Raw genomic sequence first — 20,539 nt, 5'->3', positions numbered from 1 at the left:
GCAGGGAGAAGCCACCAGGGACCTGCCTCGGACTAGTCAGCTGAGACACATGGTCCCTGGCCCACTAGTTAAAGTATGTTTCCTCTGAAATGGTGCGGTTCAATAACACAGCCATTGTCAGATTCATGCTGCCCACAGTTCCCTTTAAATAGTACAGCTCCATCCTAGGAGAGTCTGTTCGTCACCACGCTTACTGTCTTCATATACAAACCAGAGGCCACTATTGGCCACAAGCATTGGCATAACATTTCAACATAACTGTCTAGTTAACTTATTTTTTTCAGTCTGGAACACCCACTTATAAGCTGTATTTGGTAATAGAAAGATAGACTCTTTGGGGAACTGTAAAAACATTTTACATGTACCTGTGCTGGCAGGAGATACAAATGTGATGTTACATTTCATATCAGGTGAATGGTCAACTATGCATTACATGGTTGCCAGTGGCATAGCTGGGTGAAGGGGGAACAGGGGCAGTTGCCCTGGTACGTGTTGTCCAGGGGTGAGATTGTGGATGGTGCCAGCAATCATCTTTACCTGGTTTCTGTTATATACAGGATTTGGGTAGTACATTGACCTTTTTCCCCTAGGTGAAGGAAAGCCAAGTTGCAGCTCTGACGGTCATATTCAATCCACCAAATATATGTTATATCATATTTGCTGATGATTGGAATAACTGCACCTTTGATCCAATGTTACACCTGCGTAAGTAGAACCAGTTTGGATTCTACATTAAAGGGGTTGTCCAGCCTTAGGCTACAAATCTGCAGTCATTGTATGTGACTGCAGACTTTTGAATCCTCGCATCACGCAACGGTGGCAGGTGCATGACCGCAAGTTTGTGATTTGCATACGTACGGTCATGTGCCGACTAGACGCGCGGCCTCGCTCAATTCAAGTGTATTGAGCGAAGCTGGACAAGTCTAGTCGGAATGTGGCCAGAAGTATGCAAATCGCATACTTGCGGTCACATGACCACGTGATCACAGTACGCACGATTTGAGGATTCACAAGTCTGCAGTCACAAACAGTGATTGCAGACTTGTAGCTCAAGACTGGACAACCCCTTTAATTGTTCTAGTACTAGACCTGAGTAAGTAAGAGCTCCTGTAATAGCTAAAGGTGTTCTTTACACTAATAAACCTGATTTTACGCTCCTCTCCATTTCTCATGCTCTGCTGTTCATTAGATACAGGAAATCATAAACTGTAAATCCTCCGTCACCTGGAGATCAAAGCGCTGTAATCAGAAATCTCATCTATTTAACTTCCCTTTGGTTTTCATATGCTTTCCCATGTTTTTTTTCTCTTTCATCTGCACATTTTGTTGTTAGGCCCTGTTTTGGGTTGTGTGATGATGAATTTGCTTGGATTTATTTTAGCATAATTTTTTTTCCAGTTCTAATTCTAGTAGGATTTCATTTAATACATGTTTATGCAATTTCTGATTATGTGGATGTTTCTAATTTTTTCTTACATCTATTTTAAGTTGTTTGCCATCCTGGCTTTGAAAAACATATCTGCATTTGCCCAAAACAGTGCCACGCTAGTCATCAGTTTGTGTATGGAATTGCAGCTCAGTTTCATTCACTGAGCTGGGCACAGTGCATGGACAGATGTGGCGCTCTTTCACCAAGAAAGCGGCCATGCTTCTCCTAAACATACATAGTAGACAGCGTCTGAGTGTCCGCCTCCAGTAGGCGTACACTCCCGAAAATAATGCACGTCAGAGCGCACATTCACTCTGCCGTCACCATTGCAATCTATAGTCCCTTCGGCACATATTTCCGAACCTCGTTTTGCGGGGGCTTGGACATAAGGAGCCCGTGGAACGGGTGCAGAAACACAAGGTGAAAGCACCCTAACCCTGGACAACTAAACTGTCTGTAAAGATGATATATGGCCGTGATAGCTCAGCATCTTATGAAAAACAGATCCTGTCTCTAAACCAGGCTATATTGTTACCCTGTATTACTTTCATGTACCTAGACATAAAGTAGAATAAATTCCCTTGTATTGTATCTTGTCTTCTATTACAAATACAGTGGTGTATACAGAACACAAGTACATGAAGCCCCCCAGCGCCTCTATGATTGCCTTTCTGTTAGGCTCCCCTACAAATTGTATTCCTATTGATTTTCATATTTTCTCTGGCATTCTAGAGGTATCCGTAAATGTATTTTGTCTCCTCTTTGATCAGTTCAGAAAAGTTATAAATTCTGTTATTTTTGCCTTGCTTTTTTCTGGTTATTAAGCCCAAACTTATAATAATGACGGAAGGAGGGTTTTTCCCTATACTATACTTATTATGGAAATTATGAGCCTACAGAATAAAGTATGCATAAAACCAGAAATCATAGAAGAATGGTACATCTCGATTAAATATATAAAGAACAATTAAAAACACAGATAAAATGAGTCAACCAGCTGGTTATAAATTGTTCATTATATATTCAATAATGATGTATCATCCTTCTATGATTTCTGGTTCTATGCGTACTACTATATGTGATTATTGTACTTTGATTTTTATATTTTTATACACATTTTCCTGTTGTACGTGCCTCAACATGTTGCTTTATTTGTTTCTTATTATGGAAATTGTAGGAATTTTAGGAATGCGCATTATTTCTAATAAAATAGAGTTTTCTTAGCATACAGTGTATTTCATTTAATCTATTTTACTACTGAGATTTTAAATAGTGCCTCATCATACCAATCACAATTGTAAAACTATCTTCAAAAATCAGTAAGGATATTGGGGAAGATATTGCTATTGGATATTGCATGAAAAGGTGGGATCATAGAATCCTAGAATGTTAGAGTTGGAGGGGACCTCCAGGGTCATCGTGTCCAACCCCCTGCTCAATGCAGGATTCACTAAACCATCTCAGACAGATGTCTGTCCAGCTTGTGTTTGATGACTTCCATTGAAGGAGAACTCACCACCTCTCGTGGCAGCCTGTACCACTCATTGATCACCCTCACTGTCAAAAAATAGAAAAAACTATTTAATCTGTATCTTCTCCCTTTCAGTTTCATTCAATTGCTTCTCGTGCTTCCTTGTGCAAATGAGAATACACTGTGACATGGGTGGGCAATTAATTTTCCAGAGGGGCCACATGAGAGACCATGACTGTTGTGGATAGCCGAACCAATAGGGTGAAATTAACTCTGCTCAGTATTAATATTAACATATTAATTATAATTACTTTATATTAATATTAATTGAATAACTTAATATTGAGCAGAATTAAGCATGCCGATATCCTCCTATATACCGTTTGAGCCCGCACACAACCCCCTATATACCTTTTGAGCACACACACATCCCCCTCTATACCGTAAGAGCCTCCACATAGCCTCCCCATGGCCAGCATGAGCCTCCACATAGCCTCTCCATGGTCAGCATGAGCCTCCACATAACCTCCCCATGGTCAGCATGAGACCCACATAGCCTCCCCATGGTCAGCATGAGCCTCCACATCGCGTCCCCATGGTCAGCATGAGACCCATATAGCCTCCCCATGGTCAGCATGAGACCCACATAGCCTCCCCATGGTCAGCATGAGATCCACATTGCCTCCCCATGGTCAGCATGAGACCCACATAGCCTCCCCATGTCCAGCAGGAGACCCCCATAACCTCCCCATGTCCAGCAACTGACCCCCATAGTCTCCCCATGTCCTGCAACTGACCCCCATAGCCTCCCTATGTTTTGCAACAGACCCCCATACCCTCCCCATGTCCTGCAACAGACTCCCATAGCCTCCCCATGTCCAGCATCTGACCCCCATTGTCTCCCCATGTCCAGCAACTAGCCCCCATAGTCTCCTCATGTCCTGCAACTGACGCCCATAGCCTCTCCATGTCCTGCAACAGACCGCCATAGCATCCTCATGTCCAGCAACTGACCCCCATAGCCTCCCCATGTCCAGTAGGAGACCCCCATAGCCTCTCCATGTCCAGCAGGAGACCCCCATAGCCTCCCCATGTCCAGCAACTGACCCCCATAGCCTCCTCATGTCCAGAAACTGACCCCCATTGTCTCCCCATTTCCTTCAACTGACCACCATTGCCTCCCCATGTCCTGCAACTGACCCCCATAGTCTCCCCATGTCTAGCAACAGACCCGCATAGCCTCCCCATGTCCAGCAACTGACCCCTGTAGTCTCCCCATGTCCAGCAACTGACCCCCATAGGTTCCCCATGTCCTGCAACTGACCCCCATAGCCTCCCCATGTCCAGCAACTGACCCCCATACCCTCCCCATGTCCTGCAACTGACCCCCATAGCCTTGAAAAAAAAACCACCACATACTTACCTCACTCTCATTCCCGTTGCCCCGGCACTGTGCCTCTGCTCCTGTTTCCGGTGTGCAGTGCGGCGCCATCTTCCACCAATGCATTCACCGCTGTCTGCATCCTGAGGATGCACATAGCGGTGATAGTGGGAGGCGGTGGTGATGGACAGGCGAGGGAGGGCACGGTGCGGCCAGTGGGCTACTGTTTTCAGCCCACGGCTGTCTCGGCCCGCGGGCTGGACGGGGACAGCCACAGGGCCAGCTGTGGCCCACGGGCCGCACTTTGCCCAAGTCTGCACTGTGACATCCCTTCGGATATTTGTAGACAGCTATTAAGTCTCCTCTTAGCTTTCTTTTTTGCAAGCTAAATATTCACAGATCCTTTAACTGCTCCTCAAGGGACATAGTTTGCAGTTTTCTCACCATCCTGGTAGCTCTTTTCTGAACTTGCTGTTGATTTTCAATGTTTTTTTTAAAATGTGGTGCCCAGAACTGGACACATTATTCCAGATGAAGTCTGACCAAGTTGTGATCTAGACTTTATGCTTCTCTATATACACCCCAGAACTGTGTTTGCCTTTTTTGCAGCTGCATCACACTGTTGACTCATTTGCATCTGTGATCTATTAGTATACCCAAGTCTTTTTCACACGTGCTGTTGCTTAGTTCTATTCCTCCCATTCTGTAGATGTAATTTTCGTTTTTCTTCCCAGATGTAGAATCTTGCATTTCTCCCTGTTAAATACCATTCTATTAGTCGCTGCCAATTGATCAAGCTTATCTAGATCCCTCGGTCTTCTCTAGTGTAAAGGCCCCGTCACACATAACGAGATCGCTAGCGAGATCGTTATTACGTCACGGTTTTGGGATCGCTGGAGAGTCGTTTCGTGATCGCTGGGGAGCTGTCAAACATGCAGAACTTCCCAACGATTTCGGCCGCCCCAGCGATCTAACTAACGATCTCGGCGGTCGTTGGGACGCTTTCACACAGCAGCTATTTCAACGACCCACACCTTGATAGGGACTGTACTGTGTCACAAAGGCGTGCATAAAATTACGCAAAATCAGGACTCAGTCGAATGAACGGATATCAACAGCCCGGAGAATTCTGCTAGGATCTGCAATCCAGCATGAGGTCAGAAACAAAGGATGGAATCGCTATTCTGTTGCCTTCTTTATGCACGGCGGAAAATGAGAACGCTGTAGCGACCACCAATCGGGGACGAGGGGCGCGGAAAAGTCCAATTTATGCACACCTACGTGTCTCAGTTCTGAATCGCTAACGAGGTTGTTGATAAGGTGTCAAATACAGCGATGCACACTGCCCAGCGGGAGCGCAACGACCCAGGAATGGTCCAGGAAGCTTTGTAACGATCAGCGATCTCACAGCTGGGGGCTGGGGCCTGATCGTTGCTACCTGTCAGAAATAACGAGATCGCTAGCAAGATCGCTATTGCGTCACAAAAACCGTGACGTATCAACGATCTCGCTAGCGATCTCGTTATGTGTGACGGGGCCTTTAGCTATCCCTCCTAGCTTTGCATCATCTGCAAATTTGATTAGTTTACCTTCAGTTCCCTTATCTAGATCATGATACCCAGACAACAAATGTAATATGTAATTTAGTCACTTTTTGCACCTACTGACATTTTATTTAAATGTGTCCTGAGAAAGAAGCATAATTATAAGGGGATAGCAAATATGATGAATAGATTAAAAACGTGTAGTATTTTTTTGGTACCGATGTCACAAGTTGGTGTAAGACAGAGAAAGTTCCTAGTAAGTTGTGCAAAAATGTATAACTTCTGTCATAAAAAAAAATGAAAACCATTTGACACATATCCTGTCTTATGATGACCATGCTTCAAGTTTTATATTTTTAGGCATTGACTAAACAGGTTGATACACAGCGCAATTTTTGTCTCGAAAATGTTTGAGTCAAGGATGAGATTTTACGAAACTGGAAGTAAATTAAAAGGAACTAACGATTTTACGGTAAATCTACAGAATTTCTGCAGCAAAATCCGCATGAATATCCATACCTCTTGTAAAATTTGCAAAATATAAAATACAACCCTTATGGACGTACCCTTGAGCAACACTTTTTCTTTATTAACAGTGTTCCTTTTAAAAACTTACTGGCCCCCTTAAGGTATGGGCACACAACATCATTCTCAGGCTTTGAAAGCTGTGACGTGTCTAAAGGAGGTGACTGTTAGAACCCTCCTGTTTGTTTTTGTTTCTATCTTGTGTTTTGTGGTCACGTGACCATCTTCCTATATATTCCAGCTCCGCCCTTCTGGCTTTGCTGGACTTCAGTGTTGTTTTGACTGTCTCTCTAGCCAGGTGCTTTTGTGCCTATCTATCTCTAGTTTGCTTGGTCCTCTGGGACCTCTAGTACTTTTTGTCAGTTTATCTTTTGTAACAACTTCTGTTAGGAGGTGTCCCATTTTTGTCCCAGTCCTTAGTTCCTTTAGGGACCCCTCCCTTTCTCTATAGGTCTCCGTTCAGACTAGCCGAGGACGAAGGCGGGTCTGTTCACAAGGAACAGGTAGACCGCTACAACGTAGGGGCTCAGCTTAGTCTTACTGTAGGGACAGCTCTCCCCATCTTTCCTTAGCCTATGTTGCAGATCATAACAGTGACCAGTCCACTCTTCTGGCAGCTTCCATTAGTAATATATACTTATATTTAAGAAGAAAAAAAAGACACTGGCAACAATGTTGCCTCAAAAATGACTCCAGAGAAAATACACATGCAGAATTTTGCTGAAGTGTCTTGCTATAGCAAAAGCTCAGCGGATACACTGGTGTCTGTAAGACCCCATGGACACATGCCCTTAGTGGACTATTTGATAAAAAAAAAAAAGACAATGAAGCACAATGCACAAATTTTCATCAATGTTCAGCATTGTTACCCACCCTGAGGCTCTTGTGTCCCCTACATGTGACTCCATAGCTGTTAATGGCTTCAGATCCTATTGTGCATTAGTGGCCGCAAGGATTTCTGGCATTAGTAGAACTTGGCAATGGGTCAAAACCATATAACCGAGGATAAGATATGAGATGGTCATATCTTAAGTAGGCTGATTTATTCACTAGGGAGCTCTGGCCTAGGGAATAAATCATGTAGAATGTTTCTCAATTTCCCTTTGAAATTAAGTGCACTTCTTGTAATTTTTTATGAAATATGTTAAGAGACATAATGAGTTCACATTTATTTTGCTTCTATTGCGCTGTAATTTAGTGATAATGTAAGATTAAAGCGTCTAACTCTCCCAAGTGCTTATTATCAGGGGAGAAGATCCTCCATACTCTGAAACAAAATAGTCATTAGAAGGGTGGAGTAATGTAGAGCCCAGCCATTAAGGTGCCTGTTGCTCAACAGATTTTCTTCAAGGAAAATACTCTTTAGTTAAGTAACAGTTCACTTCCTTACAGTTCAAGAATCATCGTCTACAAAATCCATTATTAGATTAAATTATCGTACGCTAATAAGATTAGGCACTATAGTATATAGTAGGGAATCCTTTATAAGTCGCTTATGTATTATTTGCATTGTTGTAGATTATTTCTCCCAAATTATTACTAATTTTTAATTACCGTATATTCCGGCGTATAAGACGACTTTTGAAGACTGAAAAATCTTCTGTCTAGTCTGGGGTCGTCTTATACGCCGGTAATGCTTTTGAACTTTCAGAAATTGACATGCGGGGATACTCTGGGGGTGTTAATAAGCTGCCGTGGCCGTATCCCTGCCATGTCGGAGTTAATATAAGGTGGAGGGAGTTAAAATACGGCGGCGGTACGTCCAGACAGTCAGCGCTTCTGTGCTGAAACTGACACATCGCTGCGTATTCCCAGCTCCGGACACAGCGCAGGGCTTCTGTGCCGACAGCTTTCACTTGTCACAGAAGCGGTGCGCTGTGTCCGGAGCTGGGAAGTTCGCATCGCTTCTGTGACAATATATAAAAAGCCGGCAATTCAGCAGCGGCATAAGCCGGCACCCGACAATTTAGAATAGAAAGAATAGAGCTTCACACATAGATTAGATAGATAGAAACATGTCAGTCACATATATATGAAGTACAGTGACAGTATTGCTTACTGTACTTGTCATTTAGTGTAAAGGATTTATTAAAACAAATAATAGTGTTTTCATGCACTGTCTCTTTAAAAAAGCCGGCCGGCAATTCAGCAGCGGTACCCGACAATTTATAACAGACAGAATAGAGCTTCACACATAGATTAGATAGATAGAAACATGTCAGTCACATATATATGAAGTACAGTGATAGTGTTGGTTACTGTACTTGTCATTTAGTATTAAAATAAAGGATTTATTATTAAAAAAATTGGCGTGGGGTTCCCCTTAATTTTAGGCTCTAGCGAAGGTTAAGCAGACAGCTGGGGCAGATGTTTGAAGCCTGGGAAGGGGGTAATACCCACGGAGCTTCCCAGGCTACTAATATCAGCCCCCAGCTGAATACATAGCCTTTACTAGCTATTAAAATGGGGAACCCCCCCAAAAAAATGACGTGGGGTCCCCCCTAATTTAATAGCTAGCAAAGGCTAGGCAGACAGCTGGGGGCTGATATTAATAGCCCAGGAAGGGAGCCATGAATATTGGCCCCCTCCCAGGCTAGAAACACCAGCCGTCAGCCGCCCCAGAAATGGCGCATCCATAGGATGCGCCAATTCTGGCACTTAGCCTCGCTCTTCCACGCTGCCCTGGTGCGGTGGCAGGGGGTAATAGGGCTGGGGTTGATGTCAGCTTATAATGCCAGCTGACATCAAGCCCAGGTTAGTAATGGAGAGGCGTCTATAAGACACCCCCATTACTAACCCCATAGTCAAAGTTAAAAAAAACACAAACACCCAGAATAAAGTCCTTTAATTGAAATAAAGACACAATCCTTTATTGTTCTAAATTAAACCATACTTACCATCACGCCCATTCCAGCTGAAGCCAACGATCTCCTGCAATAAAAGAAAAATAATAAACCAACCTCATCCTTACCTTTCCATGGTTCCCAGGACAGCTTCAGCTCTGCTACATCGAGATGACAGGCTGGACCGCAGCAGAACGCTGCCATCCAGCCTCTCATCCCGCAGACACTGAGAAGCGCAGGCATGCTTGCGCTCCTCAGTGTCTCTCTGTGACGGCATCCAGATGAGCCGACAATGAACTCAGCTCACCTCCTGGACGTCCGTCACTGACAGCGTGGGAAACTTCTACTGCGCATGCGGGGAGCAGGAGAATTTTCCCACGCTGTCAGTGACGTGCATGAGGTGAGCCGAGTTCATTGGACATGATCTCGGCTCATCTGGATGCCGTCACAGTCAGACACTGAGGAGCACAAGCATGCCTGCGCTTCTCAGTGTCTGCCGCATGGCAAGCTGAACGGCAGCGTTCTGCTGCGGTGCAGCCTGTCATGTGAATGTAGCAGAGCTGGACCGGTCCTGGGAACCATGGAGAGGTAAGGATGAGGTTGCTTTATTATTTTACTTTTATTGCAGGAGATCGTTGGCTTCAGCTGGAATGGGCGTGATGGTAAGTATGGTTTAATTTAGAACATTAAAAAATTGTGTCTTTATTTCAATTAAAGGACTTTATTCTGGGTGTTGTGTTTTTTTTAATTACTTTACTAGAAATTCATGGCGGTCATGTCTAATATTGGCGTGACCCCATGAATTTCGGGCTTAGGGCCAGCTGATAATGCCAAGCTGGCCCTAACCCCTTTATTACCCAGTGAGCCACCGCACCAGGGCCCTGGATGAGTTGGGTACAGCGCCAGAAGATGGCGCTTCTATGAACGCGCCATTTTCCGGGGTGGCTGCGGACTGCAATTTGCAGCAGGGGGGGCCCAGAAAGCTTGGGCCTCCCTGCGCTGCAGATTCCAGCCCCCAGCTGCCTAGTTGTACCTGGCTGGACACAAAAATAGGGCGAAGCCCCACGTATTTTTTTTTTAAATTATTTCATGAAATAATTAAAAAAAAAAGGGCTTCCCTATATTGTTGTGTCCGGCCAGGTACAAATAGGCAGCTGGTGGTTGGGGGCAGCCCGTTCCTGCCTGCTGTACCTGGCTGGACACAAAAATATGGCGAAGCCCCACGTCAACATTTTTGGGAAAAATTAATTACAAAATTAATAATTTAGGGACTGCATCTTTATTAACCCCTCAATTGTCATTTAGTGTTAAAATAAAGGATTTTTTAAAAAGAAAATTGGCGTGGGATCCACCATCATTATAGTCTCTAGCGGAGGTTAAGCAGACGGCTGGGGCAGATGTTTGAAGTCTGGGAAGGGGGTAATACCCACGGAGCTTCCCAGGCTACTAATATCAGCCCCCAGCTGAATACCTAGCCTTTACTAGCTATTAGAATGGGGGACCCCCCCAAAAAATGACGTGGGGTCCCCCCTATTTTAATATGTTTATGAGTGACAGTTTTCCTGCTATATACCTGCATGTCATAAGAATTTAAATTAAAAAAGGACCATGTTAAATTCAAATCTGTTTTTTTTTAATTTTTACCGGTGTTTGGTATGCGTTGGAAAAGGGGTAGTCTTATACGGTGAATATATCCTAAACTCTATATTTTAACAGGAAAGTAGGGGGGTCGTCTTATACACCAGGTCGTCTTATACGCCGGAATATACGGTAATTAGGAATTTTTTTTCTAGACTTTTTTTTAATCACAGAGACCTACAGTATTATTCATGGGCAATGTCGGACTGGGGTGCCGAGGGCCCACCAGTAACCAACTCCAGGACCCCACTTTTCAGCTACATGCAAATGTGACATTATCCTCAATCACAAATTTATATAACAATGCACTGGGTAGATTGTTAAATGAATAAGATGCTGCCTTTGTCTGTACATAGTGATTCAAGTACAGTTGAAACCAGAAGTTTACATACACTATATAAAAAGACACATATGCACCTTTTTTTTACAATATCTGACATGAAATCATAATAAACCTTTCCCGTTTTAGGTCAATTAGGATTACCATAATTTTTAATATTTGCCAAATGCCAGAATAACGAGAGATAGAGAATGTTTTACGGCATTTTTATTACTTACTGCAAAGTCAAAAGTTTACATACATTTCATTAGTATTTGGTACCATTGCCCATAAACTGAATGACTTGGGTCAAACGTTTGGGACATCCTTCCACAAGCTTCTCACAATAGTTGGTCGGAATTTGGGCCCATTTTTCTGGCATTTGGCAAATATTAAAAATGATGGTAATCCTAATTGACCTAAAAAGGGGAAAGGTTTATTCTGATTTCATGTCAGATATTGAGAAAAACATGAATATGTGTCTTTTTATATAGTGTATGTAAACTTCTGGTTTCAACTGTATATTGTGCCAAGTACTGCACATATAAGAGGGTGGTGGTGCACTCTTGCTCAGGGGCCCCTGGAGAATTCTCCTGTACTCCTGTGGGCCAGTCCAAGCCTGTACATAGGCCATTGTCATTAAAAATTATTGAGCAGCTAACAATATCAATAATACCTCATAAAAATAAGATTAAATTATAATGATGTTATGTAATAATAATTATAAAAATACATAATAATCACATTTTAATTATAGCGCTCAGCAAAATAATTCACAGGATGCTGTTTCAGTGACCATGTTGGCTCTGTGTCAGCCAGACCAGAACTTCCTACTATTGAACTTCCTACTACTTGCCGGCATTCTTGGTGCCTCTTCTGAATAGTATGCCCCCACGAAGTTATGGCATGTGTCACTGACTATTTCATAACGTGTGTTACGCCACATAGCCTACATATTCAGGATACCAGCAGGCAGGAGGAAATTTGCTGCCACTGGTCCAGCTGCCATAGACTACCTTTGTGGACTAGGGAACTGTGAATAATTTTGCTAAAATCTAATCAATAAAGAGTAAAGTTGGGTAGAAATAATAAATTCAGCAGTTATTCACCCTCCCCTGCTCTACCAATGCTTTTTTTGTTTCTGCGATCTAGATTGACAGGCTGCAGAGGTAATGTCGCAAGTACAGCACCTGGGACCGCTGCAGCCAGTTACTGTGCTAATTGGTACTGTGCTGAATATTTTGCCATCAGGCGTGCTGTAGTCGTGCTGGCACCGATGCAGCTTGTCTACAAAGACAGTAGCAGCAGCTGAGAGGTGTTGTTGGGACGTTGGAAGGTAATGGCTACGTTTATTTTCGGTGTAAGTCAATAGGAATGAAAAACATGTTTCACCAAAAATGCATTTAAATTTTTTTTATGTTATATTGTACAATCCCTCCCAGTGACAAGTCCTAGTTGCAAGTTCTGCTGAGCAAAATTAGAAAAGTTCATCCATAGGATACTAGTAAGCCAGTGTTCACACATCACAGATTGTCAAAAATATTAGTAGAAAACCTTTGAGGTTGTTTATACAAATAGTAACTATGACTAGACTTGGGTGGCAGTGAATGTGGAGATCCTGTAACTCAGCCTTGAGATACATTTTTCTGTGCACATTTAGATGAAGTGAATTATCAGCAAAAAAAATGCAGAAACAAATTCTAAGATCTAAGTTAAGTTAGAGGGTGAGCATTAAAGGGATTGTCCAAGTAATGGACTACCCCTTCTTGAACTAAATGTTTGGCCCTGATAAAATAAAAAAAGCCTATACTCACCTCCCGTTCCAGCGCGTCAACACTCGCGGTCCCGTTATTGTGACACGTGAGCCAGGCTCCCAATCAGCGGACAAATCGAACATGAAGAGGAAGTCTGGGCTGCGGCTGACCTCTCACTGCCTCTTCATGTTCAATTCGACAGGAGGCGGAGACAGTGACGCCAGTGCTGATTGGGCGCCATGGTCACGTGTCACAGCAACCACACGGGAGCCCCTGAGAGAGCGAGTGCCGACACTGCTGGAACAGCAGCAGCACGGGAGGTGAGTATAGTTTTTTTTATTTTATCGGGGCAAAGCGTGGGGGACGACAAGGAGTTGTTCAAGTAGTGGACAACTTTGTTTATTACTTTCCAATTTGACTCTTCATACTTCTGGTTTCCTATTCGTGATGTCATATGAGGGAAGAACGTCTGTTTTAATTGCCTTCAGCAACCTTCTACTTTCAAGAATATAAAGGTCATAAACTGGCTCTGGGAATGTTATAGTCACCCAGTCGCCGTAGACTATAACATAAGTTGCTTGTATGTCCACTTCCCTAATATTAAGGCTATGTGCCCACGTTGCATTTATGAAGCAGAAAATTTCTGCTGCATAAATGCAAGTCCTCTCCCGGAAAAACGCATGCGGAATTCCGCACGCGTTTATCGCGCATTTTTCGCGCGTTTATCACGCGTTTTCCACATGCGGAATTGCCTTGCGTTTTTTATGCATCGGACAAAGGCAATTCCGCTTGCGGAAACGCAAAATTAAATGACATGCTGCGGATTTTTGAACGCAGCATAAACGCTGCGGAAAAATCCGCAGTATGTGCATAGAACTTGCGGAATCCCATTGGGGACCATGGGGTGCGGGTTACCTAGCGTTTTACAAGCGTTTCCGCTGCGGAAATTCCGCATCAAAAACGCTTGAAAAACGCTACGTGGGCACTCAGCCTTAAGTAAAGTTCACAGTCTCTTCAATGTCCATATTTATTAATAAAAAAAACCCAGGTCTTGTTAGGCCATGATCATGTAAGAATTTTTAACTCTTTTTTTTCCAGGATTTATGCAATTCTGTTCTCACCTATATTGCCTCTTCGTTGGTTCTTTGCCCTAATAAATTTCTTTGGGTCTACTAAAATAGCTGCTTTCCTCATTCCCTAAGTGAATGATCATTCTTTCATTTACATGGGGTTCATTCAGACTTCCGATTTTTCCACACATGAGAAAAAGGGAATGATTATTCTTATCAGACTTTGATTAAAGTGTGGTCCGAGGGTCTTCTGTTTTTTACGTGGAGCAATAAAAAAAAAATTCTACATCTTCTCCATCTGAGTACGGTCCGATTTTTTTTCACAGACCCATTGACTTCCATTGCCGATTTTGATCTGACCTTCGGATCAAAATCGGATATATCTTCAATTTTTTCTGCAGAACACTCAATTCTAGAAAAATATTGGACATGTGCACGGCTCCATAGAATGTCATAGGTATGAGTGCTATCTGTGAAAAACACGGATAGGACTTGTTTGCAAAAATGTGACGAGTGAACGAGCCCTTGTTCAGTTCTTGTCTTTCTTATTCTTGCTGTGTTGTAGTTTAGGCATATCTGATGTTTTTTCATATGCAATACTTTACCAACTTGTTCTTTGTATTTAGAGGGCATTGGTAAATGGGATTATATTGTCCTCCTGAATCGAAGCGCATTTTCTGAATCAGAAGATGTTGTAGCAAAAGGTGAAGTCTCATTTCGTATATCAAAGACATTGGAAAAGGTTTGCTGTGAAAGGCAAGATAGACGAACAGCACAGACATGATTACTTCTCTCCATGTGATCCTTTGCTTCCTGATTGATATTCTGTTCATACAGTCGCCTGAAATATTTGGACTAAATGTAGTAATAAAACCTATATTGCTGTTCATAGCTATTTCTGCAGCACAATTCATTCAGCCTCTGGGGTTATTGTGTACAATGTTGTTTACAGCACTTGCAGCGTATCTCAGACTAATGGGTTTTTGTGCCTTTCACTAAAGACCCCCACATAATTATAATTGTTAATGATCATTATGTGTATACTTGTAAAACAGTAGGTTTCAATGGAAACGTGTTCTATATGTGTACATGTCATAATAGGTTTTCTTTAAACCGTTCGCTACAAGGACGAATTCAGGCACAAATAGAGCCTGGATAATAAACTACAAGAAAAAAATATTTATTTATTTTACTCACTTATATAGCAACATTAATTCTACAGCACTTCACATACAATATCATCGCTGTCCCCATTGGGGCTCATAATCTAGATTCCCTATCAGTATGTCTTTAGAGTGTAGGAGGAAACCGGAGAACCGGAAGGAAACCCACACAAACACAGGGAGAACATACAAACTCCTTGCAGATGTTGTTCTTGAACCCAGGACCCCACTGCTGCAGTGCTAACCACTGAGCCCCTGTGCTGTGCTGCCCTTCATTATGCCCCCCACTAGTTATATATTTTTGATAGTAGACATTTGACAGGTGAAAATTACATCTTACCACCCTGTTAACATTTTGTAAAAAATGCTTGAAAATTATGCTTGTGGCTAGACGTTCGACCCAAACGGCCTGAAATGCGGAACATGAAAATGTAAGTCAGACTACATACATGTCACTTTCGCTATGTTTGTATCAACACATAATCAACAGCATTAAATAGACCGAAAAATTTCCATGTCCTAGATGCCTATAAACATCCAAGTCATTGAGTTAGCAAGAACCCAACCTTAAAGGGGTTGTCTACTACTCGGACAACACCTTCTCTATTGTTATATTCCTCTGTGTAAAATAACCACAGCCTATACTCACCCGCTGCCACCATTCCAGCAACATCAGTGTCAGGTCTCCTGGGGCTTGCGTGGTGTTGTTATGCCACGTGGGCCCTGCAGCTAATCATCCGCTGCTTCACTCTCACTTCCTTAAAATGAAACCGACACCTAGAAGAAGTGAGAGCTGCTGCCGCTCTCTGACCTCCTCCTTCGAATGCTAGTTACGTTAGAAGAAGAGAGAGTGAAGAGACCGCTGATTACCTGCAGGGCCCACGCGGCATAACCACGCCATGCGAGCCCCAGGAGACCTGACGCACACGTCGCTGGAATGGCTCCGGCATCAGAGGTGATTATAGGCTATTGTTAATTTACTTGGGGGAATATACAGTAGCAATTGAGAAGGGGTTGTCTGAGTAGTGGACAACCCCTTTAATCTTTCATTGAAGAACAAATTTACTCCCTTATTGGTTGACAGAGTGATACAGTGAAGAAAAGTTTCTGTTTCCCCTTTGGGGTCACTGAAGGCTGAAGTCTTTATGGAGAAACTGAAGGCTGTACGGAGGGAATGATGACAATAACAGGTTGTGTTATTTCTTCCTAAGGTTATTTCCAGCCCCCACACATGAAACTTGGACGTAAAACTTTTCATTCTGTTCCCTGATTTCAGATGAGTGCTGCTCCCCAAACAATGCACATAGGTCAATTTGAAAGACTCCGGGCTTTAATATGAATATGATACCAAGCTCTGTCCCGAATATTCTAGCCATAAAGTGTAAATGTTTTAAGTGTAATGTATACATTGTAATGGAACTGCAGAGCGATCTAATAGGGGCCAGCAGCTTCTCTTTCGGGAAAGTTAGCCTTCTGTGTTGGTACTATAGAGAGCATAGGAAAAGTGTGATCAAGACCGAACTCATTACCTCTGTTTTCAGCATTCACCAAATACACATGCAATAAACACATGAGGGGCTGATTCTTCCTATATTTTTTGCCAGTTTTGTGAATTTTTGTCCTATAATCTCTGGCCCTGGCATTATTAAAAAGGAAAAAACAGACACGGAATATCTGAAAGGGCAAAGCCAATGTTGGCCCAACAGAAAGTGATGTAAATCTTAGCAGAAATCTACAAGTATATAGTGTTATTGATTTTAGAAAATGGGCTTAATTCAGTCAGTTATGATTGTGACGCGCCCCCGGAGCCGTGGGGTACTCGGCAGCCGGGCCTCTGGTTGCTCGGGGGATATCACGGTGGCTGGCCCGGTCCGTGACCCAGGGCGGTCAGTAAAAAGGGGAAGCTTTATAGGGGATTTGGGAAAGAGTTCGTGACGCCACCCGTGGATTGCGGCTAGAGGGAGCCGCCGCTGTGGAGCAGTCCTCTGGAGCTGGTGTTACGGCAGCAGGGATGGTGTGGCTCTCCACGGGTAGAGCTACCTCCAGGGCAGTGTAGGATGTGGAAGTTGCGCTGGGCGTTGTAGTGCGGTGAGGGAAGGGTGGCGCAGATAAAGAATGGACGGAGGCAGTGCAGTGCAGTCATCCGAGTCTTTACTCACAGTTCTTATTGCAGTTCCACTGGTGCACTGTACAGGTGCTAGCCTCCCATGTCGCACTGCGTTCACCAGGCAGGGGTTCAGCACTTCCTCAGGCAGATTAGGAGTACCGGACAGAGCCCCACTTGTGTTCCTAGCTAGACCGACTTCACGCTGGGTCTTTCTCCCTCCTGCCCTGCGCTGCCCACTCTCAATCCCGCTCGGGTGCTCTGAAGTCCCTCCTGTCCGTCGGAGTTCCCGGACCTGCTTGACCCTCCTGGGGAGTAGAATGCGGCTTCTGCAACTGACTATGTAAGCCAGAAGCCTCCGGTTTTCCCAGCCGAGACCTGGAGTAACACAGCTGGACCAGGGTCCGGTCCCCTTCTTGCGGCCTACGATCCCTCTGTCTTCTGACAGATTCGGGGCGTACGGTGCCTTCCTGCACTCGCCGTACCCCCTAGGATCCCTTCTTAGAACGGAGCCTACTCCTACTGAGACTCTGCTCCCGGACTGTTCTTCTGAACTGTCCTCTCACTACTCTGCTGCGGATCTCTCACTCTAAAAATGGCTTCCCTTTATATATACCTACTACTATAGTACCTACTACTATAGTGCTCCTTTAAACTACTTCCTCCACCCACACCCACTACTGGTTCCCCCCCTCTGGGTTCCCCCCACTCCAGCCAGGGACAGGGCTCAGCAGAAACATACATTGCGTCTTGCCCCTCCAGCCGGCCTGGAGCAGTGTAGTGTTGGATGCAGGTGTTGGGGTTCCGGGCAGCACTCCCTCCTTACCTGAGAGAAGGAGACACCACACCTCTGAGTGAGGTGCAGTACCTCTGTGGCGACTGAACCCTCAGGGGCGCCACAATTGCACATAAAGTTACTGTACATAGGTTGAAAAAAGACCTAGCTCCATCAAGTTTAACCTTTCTCCACCAATTATACATTTTTTTGTCACTAAATTATCTATAACCCACAATGTTATGTGTACTGAGAAAATCATCCAGCCCTTTGTTAAAAGCTGTTAAAGTGTCTGCCATCACTACCTCTTGTGGTCGGCATTGCACAGTCTGACTGCTCTAACTGTAAAGAACCCTTTCCTATATAGCTGCCACATAATGCACTTCACCTGCTGCAGAACATCAATCTATAGTGATATATCTAATTATCTACAAACTGTCAGCATTCTGCAGCCTAGATACGCACACAGATTATACAGAATGCCCGGACAATCATCGTTAGGAAAGGCCAGGTGATGCAGATTTCCCAGCTTTATAAAAACCCAGCCTCCTCTAACCCTGTGCCAAAAACCAGCAGCCATGGGTTCTTCTAAGCAGCTGCCTAGCACTCTGAAAATGAAAATGGTGAAGACCCACAAAGTGGGAGAAGGCTATAAGAAGATAATTAGAAGAAAACCTCTCCTGCGTCCTCACCATAAAATTCAGCATCAGAAGTATGCAAAAGAACATCTAAACAAGCCTGATGCATTTTGGAAACAAGTCCTGTGGACCGTTGAGGTTAACCCTTTCGCAACCTTGGGTTTTGTCCTTTTTGCATTTTTGTTTTTTGCTCCCCTTGTTCCCAGAGCCATAGCGTTTTAATTTTTTGGTCAATATGGCCGTGTGAGGGCTTATTTTTTGCGGGATGAGTTGTACTTTTCAACGCCATCACTGGTTTTACCATATAGTGTACGGGAAAACGGGAAAAAAATTCCAAGTGCGGTGAAATTGCAAAAAAAGTGCAATACCACAGTTGTTTTTTTTTTTTTTTTACCACGTTCACTGAATGCTAAAACTGACCTGCCATTCTTATTCTCCAGGTCATTACCAGTTTGTATATACCAAACATGTATAGGTTCTTTTTTATTTAAGTGGAGAAAAAATGTTTCAAAATTTTGTAAAAAAATAATAAAAATAGCGCCATTTTCCAAGACCCGTAGCGTCTCCATTTTTCGGGATCTGGGGCTGTGTGAGGGCTTATTTTTTGCGCGCCGAGCTGACGTTTTTATTGATAACATTTTGGGGTAGATCGGATGTTTTCATCACCCATTATTGCATTTTCTTACAATTTTGCGGCGACCTAAAAACGTAATTCTGGCGTTTAGAATTTTTTTCTCGTTACGCCGTTTACCGATCGGATTAATTCTTTTTTTATATTGATAGATCGGGCGATTCTGAACGCGGTGATACCAAATATGTCTATGTAGGGTTTTTTTTTAATTATTTTATTTTGAATGGGGCAAAAGGTGGGTGATTTAAACTTTTATATTTTTTAATATTTTTAAAACCTTTTTTTTTTCACTTTTTGCTTGCTTCTATAGTCTCCATAGGAGACTAGAAGCAGCCACTGTCTGATCGCCTCTGCTACATACAGGGGATCAGCAGATCCCCTGTATGCAGCAGAAATGGTCCTGTGCTATGAGCGCTGACCACTAGGTGGTTCTCATAGCGACCAGCTCATGACAACCGCAGGCGTCTGCTGCAGACCCTGGGTTATCGTGACCCGCGATCACGTGACGGGGGTCGCCGATGGGCGGGGCTTAGGACGCGCTTCCCGGAAGCGCGCGTTAAATGCCACTGTCGGAGATTGACAGCGGCATTTAACATGTTAACAGCCGCGGCTGGATCGCGATTCCACCCGCGGCTGTTGCGGGCACATGTCAGCTGTAATAATCAGCTGGCATGTGCTCGATTCAGTGCGGGCTCACCGACGGAGCCCTCACTGAACCGGGGGATTACAGCCTGTGCGTACTAATACGGCACAGGCTGTAAAGGGGTTAAAATAGAACTCTTTGGCCACAATGATCAAAGGTATGTGTGGAGAAAAAAAGAGCACAGAATTTCAGGAAAAGAACATCTCACCAACCATTAAGCATGTGGGTGGTCAATCATGCTTTGGGGTTGTGTTGCAGCCAATGGCACGGGGAACATTTCATGGGTAGTGGAAAGAATCGATTGAAAGAAATTTCAACAATTCTTGTTTCAAACATAACACCATCTGTAAAAAAAAGCTGAAGTGGAAAAGAGGATGGCTTCTACAAATGGATAATAATCCTAAACACATGTCAAAATCTACAATAGACTTCCTCAAAAGCTGCAAGCTGAAGGTTTTACAATGGCCTTCACAGTCCAATTATCTGGACATCATTGAAAATCTGTGGCTAGACCTCAAAATAGTGGTGCATGCAAGGAATCTCACAGAACTGGAAGAATTTTCCAAGGAAGACAGGATGAAAATCCTTCAAACAAGAATTGAAAGACTTGG

At 43.7% G+C, this 20,539-nt stretch overlaps 1 protein-coding gene across 3 annotated transcripts in view; it reads left to right on the top strand.

Moving 5' to 3' along the window:
* Positions 1-20,539, top strand: part of SH3KBP1 (SH3 domain containing kinase binding protein 1) — a 464,745-nt gene that overhangs the window by 141,581 nt on the left and 302,625 nt on the right. The window contains exon 1 of one of the 3 annotated variants that reach the window (XM_073667465.1): positions 15,945-16,092. The exons of the other annotated variants lie outside the window; for them this stretch is intronic. Within the exon in view, the coding sequence (XP_073523566.1) occupies positions 16,075-16,092 (18 nt within the window). The 5' untranslated portion in view covers positions 15,945-16,074. Of the gene's footprint in view, positions 1-15,944; positions 16,093-20,539 lie in introns of those variants that run through there. 3 annotated transcript variants of the gene reach the window in all.

Source organism: Phyllobates terribilis, unplaced genomic scaffold (genome assembly GCF_046119375.1).
Source record: "Phyllobates terribilis strain yellow unplaced genomic scaffold, ASM4611937v1 Scaffold_2__4_contigs__length_985480577, whole genome shotgun sequence".
NCBI classification, from domain to species: domain Eukaryota; kingdom Metazoa; phylum Chordata; class Amphibia; order Anura; family Dendrobatidae; genus Phyllobates; species Phyllobates terribilis.
This window is presented reverse-complemented; position numbering and strand designations above follow the sequence as displayed.